This window comes from Protopterus annectens, chromosome 1.part2 (assembly GCF_019279795.1).
Source record: "Protopterus annectens isolate FY-2018-M chromosome 1.part2, PAN1.0, whole genome shotgun sequence".
Taxonomy (NCBI): Eukaryota; Metazoa; Chordata; order Ceratodontiformes; family Protopteridae; genus Protopterus; species Protopterus annectens.
In genome coordinates this window covers 130,299,765-130,317,671 of record NC_056727.1, presented here as the reverse complement: position 1 = coordinate 130,317,671, position 17,907 = coordinate 130,299,765, and the positions used below count along the sequence as shown (strand labels likewise).

Below are 17,907 nucleotides of genomic sequence, written 5' to 3'. Positions count from 1 at the left end.
GAAGTAAGAGGTCAGTTGCATTTGTTTGTCTGGCGTGAGATAAGCCATCTGGGCAGTTGTATTTAAGCTTGCACCCAGGAATATTATCTCTTGAGAGGGTACTAGTTTTGATTTCTTTTCGTTTACGGTGTACCCTAGGCAAATTAATAATCTTTTTACGAACGCCAGATGCTTTAGTAGAATGTCCTTGTTCTCTGCTTGTATAAGGCAGTCGTCCAAGTAAGGATATATTTGAATTCATCTTTGTCCGCAAAAAGCAATTACTGGTGCCAGGCATTTTGTGAAGACCCTGGGCACAGTAGATAAGCCGCAGTGCAGAGAATTGGTAGTGTATGGAGCCAGCTATGAATCTGAGGTATCTTCTGCAAGACTGATTGGGATATACAGGTTATGCCTCTTTTAGGTCCAAAGTTACAAGCCAAGCCTTCTTGCCCAGCAAGGGCAGAAGCTGCTGCAGTTTTAACATTTTGAATTTTGGAACGTCCAGAAATGTGTTTAGAACAGACAGGTCCAGTATTGGTCTCCAGGCTTTGTCCTTTCTGGGTACCAAGAAAAGTCTTGAGTAAAAACCTTGCCCTGCTCTTGCTGTGGTACTTGCTGAATGGCCCTCATGTTCATGAGGGACGAAACTTGTTTTTGTGCCTCTGCCCATTGATTGTGTGGCAGGTCTGGCATACCTTTTGCCTTTGGCAGGGTGTGAAAGTGGAACCTGTAGCCCTGGGACACTATATTCAAGATACATTTGTCCTGGGTGATCATGTGCCAATTTTGAGAAAAAAGTGCTAGTTTTCCCCCTAAGGGGGCTGCCAAAAGATAAGTGCTTGGTGCTGGCAGAGGCAAGTCATTGGGACCGTTTCCTGTATGGCTGTGATTTGTCTTCTCCGCTTTTGGAGGTAGAAGCGCCCCACTGTTTAGGCCTGTATGAGCCCTGGGGCTGGGATCTGCCTCTGGGGCATCTGTATCTGCCTCTTTGTGGCCTGTCTGACACTGGAAAGGACCAATTCTTTGTAGGCCAGTTCCTGCTAAATCTTGGTGGCTGTACCTGTAAGAAATCCTTTACTGTTTGCATAGATTTCGTTTTGTCCTCCATTTTCTTCAAAACCTCCTCTGCTTTAACACCAAATAAGGTATCATGCTGTAATGGTGCATCTAATAATTTTGCTTCAACATGATCAGGCAGATTCTGTTCCTTTAACCAAGCATGCCTCCTAATGACAGAACCCGTAACTGCAGCCCTGCAAGAGGCCTCCAGAGAATCAAAACCACATTGCAATGTATGCTTCCCCACTTGTTCGGTTGCATGCAATAAATCCTGCATTTCCTTATTTTCTGCACAATCAGAAATTGCCAACATTTTCTGTTTTAGCAGTGACATTAAGTATTGCTGATATTTAATCATATGAAATTGACAATTTAAAGCCCTCACAGCCAAAGTAGCAGAAGTGTAAACCTTTTTCCCCCATCTGTCTAGTGCCCTTGAATCCCTGTCAGAAGGGATAGGGTTTTTTGCAGTAGCAGTCTTGACCCCTTTGGGACCCTGAGAAATAGTTTCTGGGTCAGCAGCAGGGTTTTTATAAATAAATTTATGTGAATCTGGAACCCTGTAGTATCTGTCTGGTTTAACAGGGGCTGGAGGTAAAGAGTCTGGAGAAAGGCCGGACTCTGAAAATACATCATCTACAATGTCTAACACAGGGGGAATAGCAAGAGGCCTGTGCTGAGGTAGTAATAAAAAATCTCTAAGCCTTTTCTTTGATTCTGAGTAATCTTGGCTCTCCCAGTGGAAGTGCTCCCTCATGGTATGCAGGGTTTCCCCAAAAGAATAATCCTCAGGAGGAGAGGCTGAAGGGATAGATTCTTCAGCATCAGAATCCTCATAGGGAGGAAGAGAGTATTCCTGTACAGAAGAAGAGTCGGAGGAAATGGAAACCTGATCTGAAGAGTCATAGTTTGTCTCTTGCCTAGGCCTCTTGTCAGGAGGGGGATGGGAACCCCTGATCAAGGTAATTAGGTCTTTGGCCATTTTGAGCATCTGTTTTTTAGGCATGGACGTCTGGCCTGGAGAATGCTGTACTGTGCTGTATATGCTGTGTAATGCTTTGTCTTTAGAGCTGCTTTAGTCTTTGCTTTGGAAGCTGAAGAAGGCTTTACATATAACTGTGTAGGTCTGAAAACACCCTCAGAAGCCGATGCTTGCTCACCGGCTCCGGACCCATCTGAGGGAATGGTTTCCGAGTGTCCAATACCTTGAGTATCCAGAGGCCTAGGTGGCTCCACGTGGGAGTCGTCAGTGGCCTGTGGCTCTGAGGTAGCGGGCGTCAGGGGCTGCGAAAGCGCCTCACTGAGAACCGGCGACTGGCTTAGCGGAAGCCTCGTCGTCGGTTTTGGATCTCGGATGCCTGTCCTTTTCTTTTTCCTTGCGTTTTTAGAAACTCCGGTCATCGGCTGTTCCGAAGGCATTATATAATTGAATCTTCGGCCAAAGTAATGAAAAGCAAAATCGAACTGACGCTTAACAGTGCGTTGGTTAAATCTAGCACAAAACCGACAGCTAGCACCGTTGTGATCAGGGCCTAGGCAAGGAATACAGTAAGAATGAAAATCCTTATGAGGTATTTGCTTCCCACAAGAAATACAATTGTTAACTTTTTCTGACATCGGTCTGGAGCAAGAAAAAAGTTTCCCCAACGGGGTACCTAGCTTTAATGAAGACTTCAGATCTGAAATTCGTCTTTGAAAATCTCAGGACTTGCGAAATGCTTTTGCTTCGGGCACCGCGCGGCAAGAAAGACTGAAGAAAATGGCATCGGCTGCATCTTTTATACCCCTGGTGCACTGACGTCAGGGAAGAGGCGACAGCAACTGACGCCGGACTTAGACTTTGGAATTCAGGCCGACTGCGGGTAGCCTGCCAGCAGGATAACCCAACAGTAATGACTGCAACAGGGAAACACGGTGAACATCCACTGCATGACCTGCTGAAGGGCATCTGTAAAGAAATTTAAAGTAGTCTGGCACCTTATAAATCCTATCAGGCATTTAAGGGGCACGACCTGTGAGTCTGGGGTCTTAGATGCTGTAGAAAATGCATCCAAAAATGCTACTAAGACTGGAGGTACAGCAGAAGGGAAAGGAGACTCCATCTGTAAAAGATCAAAACAACTTTTCTGCACATTAGAAACCTGACAGCAGTCCCAGTTAAAAAAATGTCCTCATTTTAGCTAAGGTTTCCCCAAAGGTGATCTCTTCTACTGGAGAATCTGTGCCATTAGACTCTTCCTCAGGGGAAGCATATTCAAAAGGGATTGAATGTGAGTGGAGAAGGCCAAAGATTCACCCTCAGATGATTCCAGAATCCTAACTCTCTTTAAGTGTGGAAGAAGTTAAAGGAGAAACAGGATCAGCTGAAGGAGGATTAACCGCCATTAAACAAGCCTTGAGAAAAGGTTTCCCAATCGCATTGTGAAGTTTTAGGTGCAGAAATGTGCTTGGTTTTCCGCTTCCTTTTTAACCATACATCTACCTTATGAAAAGGTGAGGGACCCGACATAGGCCTGCACTCAATTATAGCAGTGGGAATATCCTCCCTAACGAGAATCTGAGAGATATCTCTAGGGCCTTCTGAAATAAGTGTTGGTTCCCCCCTGACTGTCCAATGCAGATGTCTGCATTGCCTCCGAGGATGTTTGTAAGTTGGATTCCTTGACGGCATCCAATGCAGTTCCCTGAACCTAAGCCAACCTCTGGACTAATCTCCAAGTCTTCAGCAACCTCAAGAGAGGAATCAGAGGTAGGAGGTGAAGCTAAAGATTCAAGCTACGGCTTGTTGGCCTTCCTCTTCAACACAGGCTCGACTGTAGGCCCAGACACACCCTCCATAATGTCCCTAGCTAGACACTTCAGTCGCGTATTTTCTAAGTAAATATTTAGGGATGAAAGATGGCCAATCAGGGTCTTAGGGATGAAGGCCTGGCAAACAGAGCAGGATTTGTGGTCGTGCATAGGTCCCAAACAAGAGAGAGACAGGTCATGACTATCCTTAAGTGGAATCTGTCTCCCACATTGGCACTTGCCTTTTCTGGATGACACGAAACCCTAACAGAAAGCAGTAGCAAGAGAAAAAGAAAAAAAAAAACAATGGGGTACTTATCTAAAAACTGGACCAACAGCAAACGACTTGGGTGAATGGACCAACCTTCGAAGATGGCGTTCGGACTCGAGGCGGAGAAGTTCTGAGGTCTGTACATGTGGATGCCGCTTTTATGACAGATGTACAACTAAGCTATACGTGTGATGTCCCACATACTAACAGTGTTTAAAAGCTCTTGTATACTGGCCAGATGTCAGGTCAATCATGGAGAAGGATCCCTCATGTAAAGAATATACTGCAACATTAGAATGTAGTCTTATCATATCAGTTAAGGTTATGGGAGGGGCTTCACTCCAAGAGCCTGCTCTTTCATTACCACTTCACTAGTGAGATATTCTGCAAATCAAGAAATAATGCATCTTTCACACTGCATTATTAGATAAGTAAACCAAGAATACATACAAGAAATTCCAACAGCAGCAGCAGCTGACTGAAGAGCTGCTCAAACAATTGGGAATGACGAGAAAGTATCCTCAACCTGTCAAGTAGGGTAGTCTTAAATAACAACTGATATAGGAGAACTTCTTATAATCTAACAAGAAGGACTGCCCTTAAGTCCACAGTTGGGGTGAATCCCAAGAGGGGGAGGACAGCAAAAGTATACAGCTTGTATAGCTTAGTCTCTTCAGCAGTGATTTCCCAAAAGAAACATTACTTTTCAAGCTGTGGTTATAAACACAATAATGGCAGATGTCTGCTGTGTTCACATTCATAAAGCAAGCACTACAGGCAACTAACTCTACTGCTAAAGTGAGCTCAGGCTGTAGCATTTGCCAGCAGGTGATTAGCACCCAACGGCAAAAAATGATACAGTTGGCAGTCTACATGAAAAATGTCTTTCTGGCAACCACCTTGATTCAAAAACAAGACTAGATTAAATAAAGTACAGAAACTATTTGCTTTTATTATAAAATCTTAATTTGCCTATGAATTCAGCCTGGTCACAAAATCTGAAAGCAATAACAAATAACTATTTTATCAAGTCATACAAATGAAAAATGATAAATGCAACACTTTACCAATGAACAATGGCAGGACACAGCAACAATATTTGTAAAGATGCCCAAACTTTAGAATAAGGGAAAAATGTCAAGAGTGCTACACAGACAATGATAAATCTGTTACAGGTCAATGGAAATACAGTGTATCTGTTGGTTATCAACAATGGACAAAGGAAAAGCCTCTCTGAACTCTTATCAGTCATGTTAAATAAAATGCTAGCATGCTGACATCTCCAACCTATGGCTACAAGCTGTAGTAGGGCATCATCCTGACCAGTACAGTCTATGAAAAATCAGGGAAAGCATTACAAAGAAGCTTAACCAAAATTAAAACTGTGGACCTACTTCTATCAGATATAGAAGGCATTGGGTTTGTCCAGAGGGATCCCGCAATTTTGAATCCTGTGGCTTTACTTGAAAAAGTAACAGCACCATTTGAGACACAGGGGTGGCCTGCACACCGTTTACCTTCAACTTGCTAACGCACTTCACATTACCCCATATAAAACAATAAGTGACAAAAATTATAACATTAAATGTCAACTGCTGCACAATTCAAAGCACTGGTTAAGCCAACAGGACACAAATCAAGGTGGGAGATTACTTGGTAGCCTGACACGGGGTTATCAGAGGCTGTGCATGGAGTCATTTCTTTTTGGACTACTCTTTTCAGACATAAAACTAGGAAATGTGATGAGGACAACTACATATGCTGATGACTGAAAACAGCATAACTACTTCAATAAAAGATACTGAAGCTCTCCAAAATGGTCTACAAAAAACTAAACAGCTGGTGGAGCAGTATTGACCACAACTTTAATGTCATTAACTAGAACATTAATAGACCTCGCAAAGAAGGACAAACTAGTATTACAAAACAAATGATCAAGTCATAGCAAAATGATTTCACCATTAAAAGATCTAGAGACGATGGCAGATAATTTGTACTCTGATTAGTGTATCTCTACCAAAGTCAAGAAAGCGTAACAGTAACCCAGTCATTCCAGGGAGATCACTGAATACAATGATGCATTCTGTTACATTCAAACAAGCCATATGACAGAATTTAAAATGGCTCAATGACCCCTTGCTAGAAAAAAGTAGCTAGCAGGGATGTGGGGGTGGAAGTGGCTTGCTCTTCTGGAGAAAAAAAAAGAAACTTTTTTTTTTTGCTTTCTTTAAACAGTTTTGCAACAGGACTATGTTTGATCAGGTTTGTTTAGATGTGTTTTTTATCTACCTTCTTTTAACACAATTACTTGGCACAGACTCTTATTTTACACACATACATATATGTTTGCGTGTGTGTGCGTGTGTGTGTGTGTGTGTATATATATATATATATATATATATATATATATATATATATATATATATATATATATAGACATATACACAGATGCATGTGTGCATACGTGTGAAGTAGAATAAAGTAAAACATATCCACACAGGATTACTTTATGAAGCCTGACAATCAAATCTAAAGAATAATTATTCTGCCCCGTCTCTTGCATTAAGCCTCCTGACATATGGTGTTAGATTTGCAAACATCTATCATAACATCAGGAAACATGAACATACTGCAAACAAGAGACTGGGCTTGCCTTTGTCTCATGACAACGAGGAATGTAGTACCAACTACAAATCAGGTAACCAGTGTCCAAATAGTGGCACAGGTTTTGAAGGGCAAAGTGGGGAAAAATGGGCTTGAGGGGCAGATGACAGCGTGCCCATCCTGGGAGAATGGAGGTGGCTTGACCTTGAGCATTAGCAACACTTAGCAGTAGGTAGGCAATTACTACTGGAAGAGGCAAGGTCAGGTTTGCACTATTAAATGCAGCAAGAGTTAAGGATGATGTGGGTGGAAACGTGGACAATTACTCCTTGCCCAAACAGGCACTGCAAGAATGCTGGCTGACTATGGGAAAAGTGTTACGTGAGATGGGGAGGGGATCTCCACTGAACTAGTAAACTGCCCCAATTCCTAATTCCTGAATTACCTCCAGGGAAATGAAAGTGCCAAAGAGATTCCTGAATAGGAATGAATGGGGAGGAGAGCTCTCATCCAGTTCTGGGACAACTAGCTTTTGTTTTTACAGGAAAGAATGAGCTGACAGATTACAAATAGGGGGCAGACCATGTGGGTGGCACAAAAGAGACTGTGTCTAAACTACAGAAGTATAATGCTCAGTGGAAGTATGGGTAAGTGCATCCTCACAGAATTCTCTTGCTTCAAGGAAACATGGCTGAAAACTAGATGCACTGGATCCAGAAATTTGATTTATTCATCAGTATAAGTGGATTAGCTGAAACATCTAAAAAGTTCAGTGTGCTGTATTACTGGACAATGACAGGGAAGAAGCCATATTTAAGTATTTTGCCTTTTTTTGAAGAGAAGACAAAATAAAATAGTAAAATTCAGAGAAATGTATTTCCGTCCCAGAAATACGTTGCCATTTATTTTCACATTTGGTAATTACCTGAACACAAGGTCCTTCACAATACAGGTTACTGAGATGAGGAAAACATCCAAAGACTGAATATGGTAAAGTTGCATGATTCCTTTAGTAAGACAAGCAATAACATGTGGTACAAAAAATGATGAAGTTAGAGTCTATTAACAGAAACAGACATGACCTTATCAATAGCTGTGGATACGTGTAGATCAAGTGAAACTATTGGCACACGTTTAAAAGAATTAACTGACAAAAAGGAGGTTTGTACGACAAAATGTGACCCAAACAGACAACATGAGAAAAAAGCAGGATGTATTGTAAACAGTAATGAATATGAAAAAAGTACAGTTTTGTACCTACCATAAATGTAGATGTTCGAGTGCTAATACAGCTGCAGTAATCACAGATGGGTTTTCTGCCGTCAGGTGGGTCCTCGGTCGGCCGAATTCCAAAGTCTAGGTCCGGCGTCGGTTGTTGTCGCTTTCTTTCCTGACGTCAGTGAGGCAGGGGTATATAAGACACAGCCGACACCATTTTCTTCAGTCTTTCCTGCCCCAGATGTCAGGTGCCCCCAGAAGGAAGGCAATACATAAATTATAATTATATACATGAAATGCAATATAATCAAAAATCAGTAGTTGCAAGCAAATATACCATAGAAGGATAACCCAATCAGGTTGTATGAAGAGGGGTTAGGCCCTAGGCCTTTACCAAGAGGGGAAGGAGGGAGGGAAAACTGTACGGCAGCTGTATTAGCACTTGAACATCTACATTTATGGTAGGTACAAAACTGTATTATGTTCATCGTGCATACAGCTGCAGTAATCACAGATGGGTGGAATCCCAAAGCTACGCACAGGGTGGTAGGCACTAGGTGGAACTGGGATGAGCCAGAATGCCCTGCAACACAGCAGTGGCAAAGCCTGCTCTAGTTTTGGAATATAAAGGCAGGTGGTAGTGTTTTGTGAAGGTATGCACAGAACTCCAAGTGGCTGCCACCAAAATATCTTTGGTAGGAACTCCTCTGAGGAAGGCTGTAGAGGTAGCTGTGGCCCTGGTGGAGTGGGATCTGATGCCTGTAGGGACAGATTTTCCATGATAGGAGTAACAAAACCGTATGCAGTGGCCTATCCATTTTGAAATTGTCTGTTTGGTAACTGGCTTCCCTTGAGCTCCTACAGCATAGGACACAAAAAGTTGTTCTGATTTCCTGAAAGGCTTTGTTCTGTCCAAATAATAACGTAGCTGTCTATGGATGTCTAAGGAGTGTAGCAGCCTTTCCCCTTTGTTTTGAGGATTGGGGTAAAAGGTAGGCAAGTGTATGGCTTGATTTAAAGCTACCCTGGATACCACTTTAGGCATAAATGACGGGTTGGTTCGAAGGGAAACCCTGTCCTGATGGAAGATGAGAAAGGGCTGCACAGCCACGAGGGCTTGTAGTTCCGAAACCCTACGAGCTGAGGTAATGGCCAGAAGGAAAGCTGTTTTCCAGGACAAATATTGCAAATCTGTTGAGGCAGCTGGTTCAAAGGAAGGCAATGTTAATTTTTCTAGAATGTAATTAAGATCCCAGGCTGGAATTGGTTGTTTCCTTGGTGGTCTTATATTCTTAGCCCCTCTGAGGAACTGTCTTAAGAGTGGGTGAGAGAATAAGGGTGGATCTGTGTTGAATTCTGAAGAAATGGCTGAGGCATGGATTTTTATGGAGGAAAATGAAAGTCTACTGTTCAGCAGCTCAGCTAGATACTGTAATACCTGAGGCAAATTCAGTTTTCTAGGGTCCTGGCCTTTTTTCTCATTCCAAGAGCAAAACCGTTTCCATTTTGCGGAGTAAGCCTTTCTAGTAGATGGCCTTCTGGCCTCCAAAATGACATCCTGCACCTCTTTGGGGAGTAGAGTCTGTTGTGGTGTTAAGGAATTTTCCATGTAGCGAGATTGAATGTTTTCAGCTGACTGTGAAGAGTTTTGTAGCTGTGCTGAGTCAGCAGAAGAGGCATTAGAGGTAGGGACCAGGGAGAAGTATGTGTTAGGCTCCTCAGGAGTGGGTACCAGTGTTGTCTTGGCCAGTCTGGAGCAATCAGTATCATCTTCGGTGTGTCTGCTCTTGCTTTCAAGAGCACCTTGGGCAGAAGAGGCAGAGGTGGGAAAGCGTAAACTGTCCATGCTGTCCAAATGAATGAAATGGCGTCCACTCTCCAGGCCTTTGGATGAAAGGTCCTTGAACAAAACTTTTCCAACTGATGATTCCTGTGGGAGGCGAAGAGATCTATGTCTGGCCTCCCCCCACGCTTGGATTATCTTTGTAAACACTTGAGGATGCAACTTCCATTCGTGTGGATCTGTCATATTTCTGCTTAGATTGTCTGCCAGCGTTTTTTCCAAACCTGGCAAGTACTGTGCTTGAAGTTCGATTTGCCATTCCAGAGCCAAGTTCCAAAGTGTCATGGCTAGTCTGCACAGGGGGTATGAATGTGTTCCTCCTTGTTTGTTTATGTACCACATTACTGTGGTGTTGTCTGTTCTTATCAATAATTGTCCTGGATGCAGGAAGTCCTTGAAAGCTGTAATTGCATTTATCACTGCTAGCATTTCTTTTTGATTGATGTGAAGGTGCTTTTCCTTTTGGGACCATTTGCCCTGAATGCACCTGTCTGTCATGTGCGCCCCCAGGCGTAATCTGAGGCGTCTGTTGTGATGACTTGATTTGCTTGAGGCTTGCAGAATGGGAGACCTGTGTTTGTTTGACATGCTTGGGCCCGCCATAGAAATTCCTTTTGCAAACATGGAATTATTGGTATTATTGTTTCCAAACTGTGGCTGTGCTGAGACCAAAGGTTTTTTAGGTACCATTGAAGTTTCCTCATATGCAACTTTGCACATGGGATTAAAAGAATGCAAGATGCCATGAAGCCCAGAGCCTGCAGGATTTTCCTTGCAGTAAGCCTTGTACAATTTGCTAGTATTTTGAAGTATTGAGTTAGTTGCCCCTGTTTTTCTGGTGTAAGATAGGCCATCTGGGTGTTTGTGTCCAAGTTGGCACCCAGGAAAGTTATTTTCTGAGATGGTGTTAGCCTGGACTTCTCTTTGTTGATTGTGTATCCCAGAGAATGCAGTAACCGTGTTACATAAGCCAGATGTTCCAGAAGTATGTGCTTGCTGTCCGCTTGGATCAGGCAGTCGTCCAAATAAGGGTAAATTTGTATCCCTTGAAGTCTGCAGTAGGCAATTACTGATGCCAGGCATTTCGTGAATACTCTGGGCGCAGTTGATAAGCCAAAGGGCAATGCAGAGAATTGATAGTGTATTGAACCTGCATCTGAGGTATCTTCTGCAGCTTTGTCTGATTGGGACATGCAGGTATGCCTCCTTGAGGTCCAATGTTACCAGCCAAAACTCCTTGCCCAGCATGGGAAGAAGCTGCTGTAATGTGAGCATCTTGAATTTTGGTACGAGTAAGAATGTGTTTAGGATGGATAAGTCCAAAATGGGTCTCCAGTCGGATCCTTTCCTTGGTACCAGAAATAGCCTGGAGTAAAAACCTTGACCCTGCTCGTGAATAGGTACCTCTTGAATAGCTTTCATGTCTATGAGCTTTGAAATTTGTAATTGCGCCTCTGCCCTTTGATTGTGTGGCAGGTTTGGCATGCCTCTCATTTTTGGAAGAGTGTGAAAATGAAATCTGTAGCCTCTGTTTATAACGTCCAGGATCCATTTGTCTGTTGTGACAATATGCCAATTTCTTGTAAATAATGCCAGTTTTCCTCCCAAGGGTGCTGCCAGCTGAGACTTGCTTGGCATGGAAAGGAGGAAGTCATTGGGTTTGTTTCCTGTATTGTTGTGCACTGTCTTCGCCACCTCTTGGTGCTGGAGTTTGCCATTGCCTGCCTCTATATGATCCTTGTGATTGTCCTCTGCCCCTTGTGCCTGTATCTACCTCTTTGGGGCTTGTCCGTGGCTGGAAAGGACCAGTTTTTAGAAGGCCAATTTCTGCAAAAATGTGGTGGTTGAACCTGTAGAAAAGCTTTGACAGTTTGCATAGATTTGGCTTTTTCTTCCATTTTCCGTAGTATCTCCTCAGCATTAGTACCAAATAACACATCCTTTTGTAAAGGAGCATCTAATAGTTTAGCTTTCACATGATCAGGCAAGATTTGTTCCCTAAGCCAGGCATGTCTACGAATAACTGATCCTGTAACAGCAGCTCTACTTGAGGCCTCTAGGGCATCATAGCCACATTGTAAGGTGTGTTTACCCACTTGTTCTGCACTATGCATCATATCCTGCAACTCCAAGTCTGGTTGTTCAGGTTGAGACATTTTATTTCTTAATTGTGATAACAGAAACTGCTGATATTTAAGCATATGAAACTGACAATTTAAGGCCCTCATGGCTAGGGTGGCCGAGGTATATACCTTTTTTCCCCACCTTTCTAAGGATCTTGACTCTCTTTCGGAAGGTAGTGGATTCTTAGCAGTAGAGGCCTTCATTCCCTTGGGGCCTTGAGAAATGGTTTCAGGTTCAGCATTATGGCTTTTGTAAAGAAATTGGTGAGAGTTAGGAACTCTGTAGTACCTATCAGGCTTGACTGGGGCAGGAGGCAGGAATCCGGATTAAGGCAAGCCTCGAATAAACATCATCAAGTATGTCCAAGACAGGAGGTATCGCCAGAGGTCTGTGTTGAGGTAACAAAGAAATTCCCAAGTCTTTTCTTGGAATCAGAAAAGTCTTGGCCTTCCCAATGGAAGTGTTCCCTCAAGGTGTGCAAGGTTTCCCCAAAAGAAAAATCCTCAGGAGGAGATACAGAAGGAATGGACTGCTCTGCATCAGAATCTTCAAAAGGGGAGTAAGAGTGTTCCTCTATATCAGAATGTTCTGAAAAATGGAGCCCTGATCAGAAGAGGGAGAATCTTCCTCCACTCTGGGTCTCTTGTCTGGAGGGGGTTGGGAACCCCTGATAAGAGTAATTAAATCCTCAGCCATTTTAAGCATCTGCTTTTTAGGCATGGGGCCTGGAGATGGGCCCTGTGCAACAGGCCTCTTGGGATGCCTGGCTGATTTGGACTTGGTAAAGGCCTTAATGGAAAAGGAAGATGAGGGTCTAAAGACACCATGGGTGGAAGTGGACCTGTCCACATTAGGAGGCTCAACGCTCATAGTGGCTTCGGTGGTTGTAGTCTGGGTCTGGGCCGAGGTACCTGCGGTCACGGTTACAGAAGACACCGCCAAAGAAGTGTCGTCGGTAGTCAGGGACTGCATAGGCGTCTCGCTGAGAACCGGACCACGTGTAGCCCGTTTTGACGTGGTGTCGGTGGGGACCGCGGACCTCGCGTGTCGGTCCTTGTCCTTACGTTTTTTGGACAAAACGGTAGTCGGAGTCTCCGACGACATTTTATAATCAAAGGCTGTACCAAAAAAGTGTTGGGAGAACTCCGCTCGACGCTTAATAGTGCGTTTATTGAAAGTAGCGCAAAAGCGACAGCCCGAGACGTCGTGGTCTGGGCCTAAACAAGGTATGCAGAGGGAATGGAAATCCTCATGCGGTATTTGCTTCCCACAAGAAATACAATTGTTAACTTTTTCTGACATCGGTCTGAGGCAAGAAAAGTTTCCCCAACAGGGTACTTAGCTTTAATGAAGACTTCGGTTTCCAATTTTTCATAAATTCAGGAGCTGGCCGACCGGCACTTGTGAACTGCTTCTGCTTCGGGCACCGCGCGGCAAAAAAGACTGAAGAAAATGGCATTGGCTGTGTCTTATATACACCTGCCTCACTGACGTCAGGAAAGAAAGCGACAACAACCGACGCCGGACCTAGACTTTGGAATTCGGCCGACCGAGGACCCTCCTGACGGCAGAAAACCCATCTGTGATTACTGCAGCTGTATGCACGATGAACATCAGAACCACATGAGTATCCAAACTGCAGGCACTCACTTTTAATACAACACAACACATTATAAGCATGACAGCAAGTGCCGTGTAGCTCTTAAAATGGAGAGTAAATGCTAGAAAAGGGATTTCCCCAAAACATGTAAAATGAAAAAGTGCATTCAAGCTAACCTGTGCGTGAGTGAACAGAAATATGAAAATCACTCAGTAGTACTGCTGACATGAAAAGGCAAGACCCAGAGAAATCTGAAAATGAATTTAAAAGCACTGAGACAAGTGTGGGAGGAAGACTGTTTGAAGAAAGACTTAACAGAAAGTTACATTTAAACAAGAAACAGGCACATAGAGTGACAGTATATTAGAAAATATGTTTAAAAAGAGAAAGACAAACAGCTCTGGAGAGAGATGCAAGTAAACTGTTAACCTATTCTGGCCATCATGAGGCTAGAGTGAGCAACAGCTGCTAAGTCAGCAATAGTGTTCCTTTTTAAAACTGTTGCATTTAAGTACTTTTGCCCACAACAGGTGACAGACAAAGACAGGTACAATAACCATTCCACCTTAAATACTCTCTTTCACATAAAAGATGTGGATAAAAACAACCTTTTTTAGCACATAATGATCATGACAACCAAGGAAATGTAAAGGGAAAAAACAAAAACTCCATGGCCACACCAAATAAGCATATGGGCTCAAATAACCTCATACATACCTACTTAGCTTTTGGCTTTGCCTGTCTTTTTCTTGCTCGTATCTTGTCTTTAGTCCTTTAAATGTCTGAACATACTCAATAGGCTCAAGTGCTTTGTAAAAGTTTTCAACAATATGCGCTGTAAGAGATTTTATATCCTCCTGTAAAGCGTTAAATGAAACATGTATGAGAAAAATAAACATAACAGAAGCTAACAAAACAATGTATGGAGTATTCTAAGTTCATAGCAGAAAGTAAAGTTGTGTACACTTACCATAAATGTAGATGCTTGAGTGTATTCACTGTTGCAGTCATCACTTTTGGGTTATCTGCTTGCAGTAGCCCTCAGTCGGCCCTATTAACAAAGTCATGAGTCCTGCGTTAGTTGCTGTCCTCCTTCCATGTCGTCAGGGGTATAAAACATGCAGTCGACGCCATTACATCAGTTTTTCTTGTCCCGGATGTCAGGTGCCCCCTTAATGGCAAGCAATAAAATCTATAAATATACAAGGTTATACCTCCAACAAAAAAGCAAATACACCAAAAAGCTTTTGAAGATAGTAAAGGAAAGTAAAGGTATATCCAAAAAAGAAAAAGAAGGGGGCTGGAGGGAGGGTAACCAGGACTGCAACAGTGAACACACTTGAACATCTACATTTATAGTAAGTGTACACAACTGTACTATGTTCTTCGTGTTTCATTGTTGCAGTCATCACTTTTGGGTAGATTCCCAAAGCTAGGGATGGGAGGAGGAATTTAAATAGAATTAGGACCAGCTAAAGGGCCCTGGAACACTGCAGTGGCAAAACCAGCTCTGGATTTAGAAAACATTGGCAGATGGCAATGCTAGGTGAAAGTATGTACAGAACTCCAAGTAGCAGCTTCTAGGATGTCCCTGGTAGGGATGCCTCTGAGAAAGGCTGTAGAGGTAGATGCAGCCCAGGTAGAGTGGGGTCTGATCCCCTGTGGGATAGGTTTTCCATGGTGTTTGTAGCAAAAAAAAAGCAATTTTCTATCCATTTGGAAATGGTTTGCTTTGAAACAGCCTTCCCCTCTGCCCCTGCAGCAAATGCCACCAGCAGTTGATTATAGATTTTCTTTGAGGTTTAGTTCTGTCCAAGTAGACTAAGTTGTCTGTGCATGTCTAAGGAGTGCAGAATCAGTTCCCCTTTACTCTGTGGATTAGGAAAGAGGTTAGCAAATGTATTGACAGATTAAGGGCCACACTGGATACCACCTTGGGCATGAAGGAGGGATTGGTCCTGAGGGACACCCTGTCTGCATAAAAGATGATGAAAGGCTCCACTGCCATGAGGGCCTGTAATTCAGATACCTTCTTGCTGAAGTGATCGCTAAAAGGAAAGCTGTTTTCCAAGAAAGTAATTTTAAGTCCGCAGTGGCAGCTGGCTCGAAAGGAGGAAGGGTGAGCTTTTCCAATACAAAGTTGAGGTTCCAGGCAGGAGTTGGAGCTCTCCTGGGTGGTCGTAGATTTTTGGCCCCTCAGAGGAAAGTACAGTTGTGTACACTTACCATAAATGTAGATGTTCGAGTGTATTCACTGTTGCAGTCATCACATTTGGGCAATCTGCTGGCAGGTTGCCCTCAGTCGGCCTGAATATCAAAGTCTTGGGTCCTGCGTCGGTTGCTGTCTCCTCTTCCATGACGTCGGGTCGTCAGGGGTATAAAACATGCAGCCGACACCATTTTATTCAGTTTTTCTTGCCACAGATGTCAGGTGCCCCCAAATGGGGAGCAAAGAATAGTGTCCTATCCATTTTGAAATAGTCTGCTTTGAGATAGCCTTTCCTTGTGATCCTGGAGCATATGCTACAAACAGTTGCTCAGTTTTTCTGAAAGTTTTTGTTTTGTCCAAGTAGAAGCGTAGCTGCCTGTGTACATCCAAAGAGTGCAGAAGTCTCTCCCCTTTATTCTGGGGATTTGGATAAAATGTTGGCAAATGAATGGTTTGGTTAAGAGCCACACTAGATACTACCTTTGGCATAAAAGTTGGGTTTGTCCTTAGAGAACCCTGTCCGGATGAAAATGATAAAAGGTTCCACTGCCATTAATGCCTGTAACTCTGAGACTCTTCTTGCTGAAGTTATTGCTAGGAGCAGAGCAGTTTTCCATGATAAGAATTTTATGTCAGCGGTATTGGCTGGCTCAAAAGGAGGTAGTGTGAGCTTTTCTAAGACAAAGTTGAGGTCCCATGTAGGTATCGGTGCTCTCCTTGTGGGTCTTATGTTTTTTGCCCCTCTGAGGTACAGTCTTAGCAGTGGATGAGAGAAAATGGGAGGTTCCGTATTGTAATGAGCTGAAATGGCAGTGGCATGGATCTTAATTGATGAGAAGGATAGGCTCTTGTCCAGCATCTCAGTTAGGTATTGTAAAATCTGAGGAATATTTGGAACAAGTGGGTCAAGTCCTTGTGCCTGGTTCCATGCACAGAATCTCTTCCATTTTTCTGCATAAGATTTCCTGGTGCTGGGCCTCCTGGCTTCCAAAATGACATCCATGACAGCTTTAGAGAGAGGTGTGTTCTGAGTGGCTATATTATCCGCCATGCAGCCAGGTTTAAGGTTCTGAGTTGGCTGTGCAGGATCTGATTGTTTTGTTGAGTCAGAAGATGAGGAATTAGAGGTGAAGTCTAGGCTGGGCCTTGAGACAGGCTCTTTAGGATTGTGTACCAATGCTGGCGTGGCCAGTGTGGGGCAATCAAAATCACTTTTTGGCTTCTCTTGTCTGCCCTTTAGGAACACCTTGGGAAGGAGAGGGAGAGGTGGAAAGGCATAAACTGTCAGGGTTTTCCAGCTGAAAGATAGAGAATCCACTTTCCATGCTTTTGAGTGATAAGTCCTTGTGCAGAATCTCTGTAGTTGGTAGTTGTGAAGGGAGGCAAAGAGATCTATGTCTGGGCATCCCCATTTCTTTATCATCATGCTGAAGACCTGTCGATTTAGTTTCCACTCGTGAGGGTCCATGAGGTTTCTGCTTAGTTCGTCTGCCAGAGTATTTTTCTTTCCTGGCAGGAATTGTGCCTGCCGATGCACTTGGTAGGTCAGTGCTGTGTTCCACAAAGTCATGGCTTGCCTGCAGAGGGGGTAGGAATATGTGCCCCTTTGCTTGTTTATGTGCCACATAACTGTAGTATTGTCCATCTTTAGTAATAGTTGTCCTGGACGTAGTTGGTCCTTGAAGGCTGTCAGGGCATTCTGTACAGCTAGCATCTCTTTTTGATTGATGTGAAGATGCATTTGGTCCTTGGGCCACGTGCCCTGAATACATTTTCCTGCCATGTGTGCCCCCCCCAGGCATAATCCGATGCATCTGTTGTTAGTGAAAGGCTGTCTCTTGTTGTGGTGACAGGCCAGTGCCCACCATCGAAACTCCTGTTGCAGGCAGGGAATAAGAGTTATTATTGTTTCCAGGCTGTGGCAATGTTGAGTCCAAACACTTTTTAGGTACCATTGTAGCTTCCTCATATGCAATCTTGCATATGGAATTAGCAGGATGCAAGATGCCATGAAGCCCAAAGCCTGCAGAATTTTTTCTTGCAGGTAGCTGGATTTTTGTTGCCATCATTTGAAAGTAATGAGTCAGTTGCCTTTGCTTGTCTGACGTGAGATAAGCCATCTGGGCAGTAGTATTAAAGCTTGCACCCAGGAATATTATCTCTTGAGAGGGCACTAGTTTTGATTTATTTTTGTTTACTGTGTACCC

At 43.4% G+C, this 17,907-nt stretch overlaps 1 protein-coding gene across 5 annotated transcripts in view; it reads right to left on the bottom strand.

The window, feature by feature from the left end:
- The window catches only part of PPP4R3B (protein phosphatase 4 regulatory subunit 3B), a 2,189,617-nt gene that overhangs the window by 373,132 nt on the left and 1,798,578 nt on the right, over nt 1-17,907 (bottom strand). For all 5 annotated transcript variants that reach the window (XM_044055224.1, XM_044055233.1, XM_044055261.1 and 2 more), the window contains one exon: nt 14,209-14,348. In XM_044055224.1, coding sequence (XP_043911159.1) covers nt 14,209-14,348 — 140 coding nt within the window. The remainder of the gene's footprint in view (nt 1-14,208; nt 14,349-17,907) is intronic.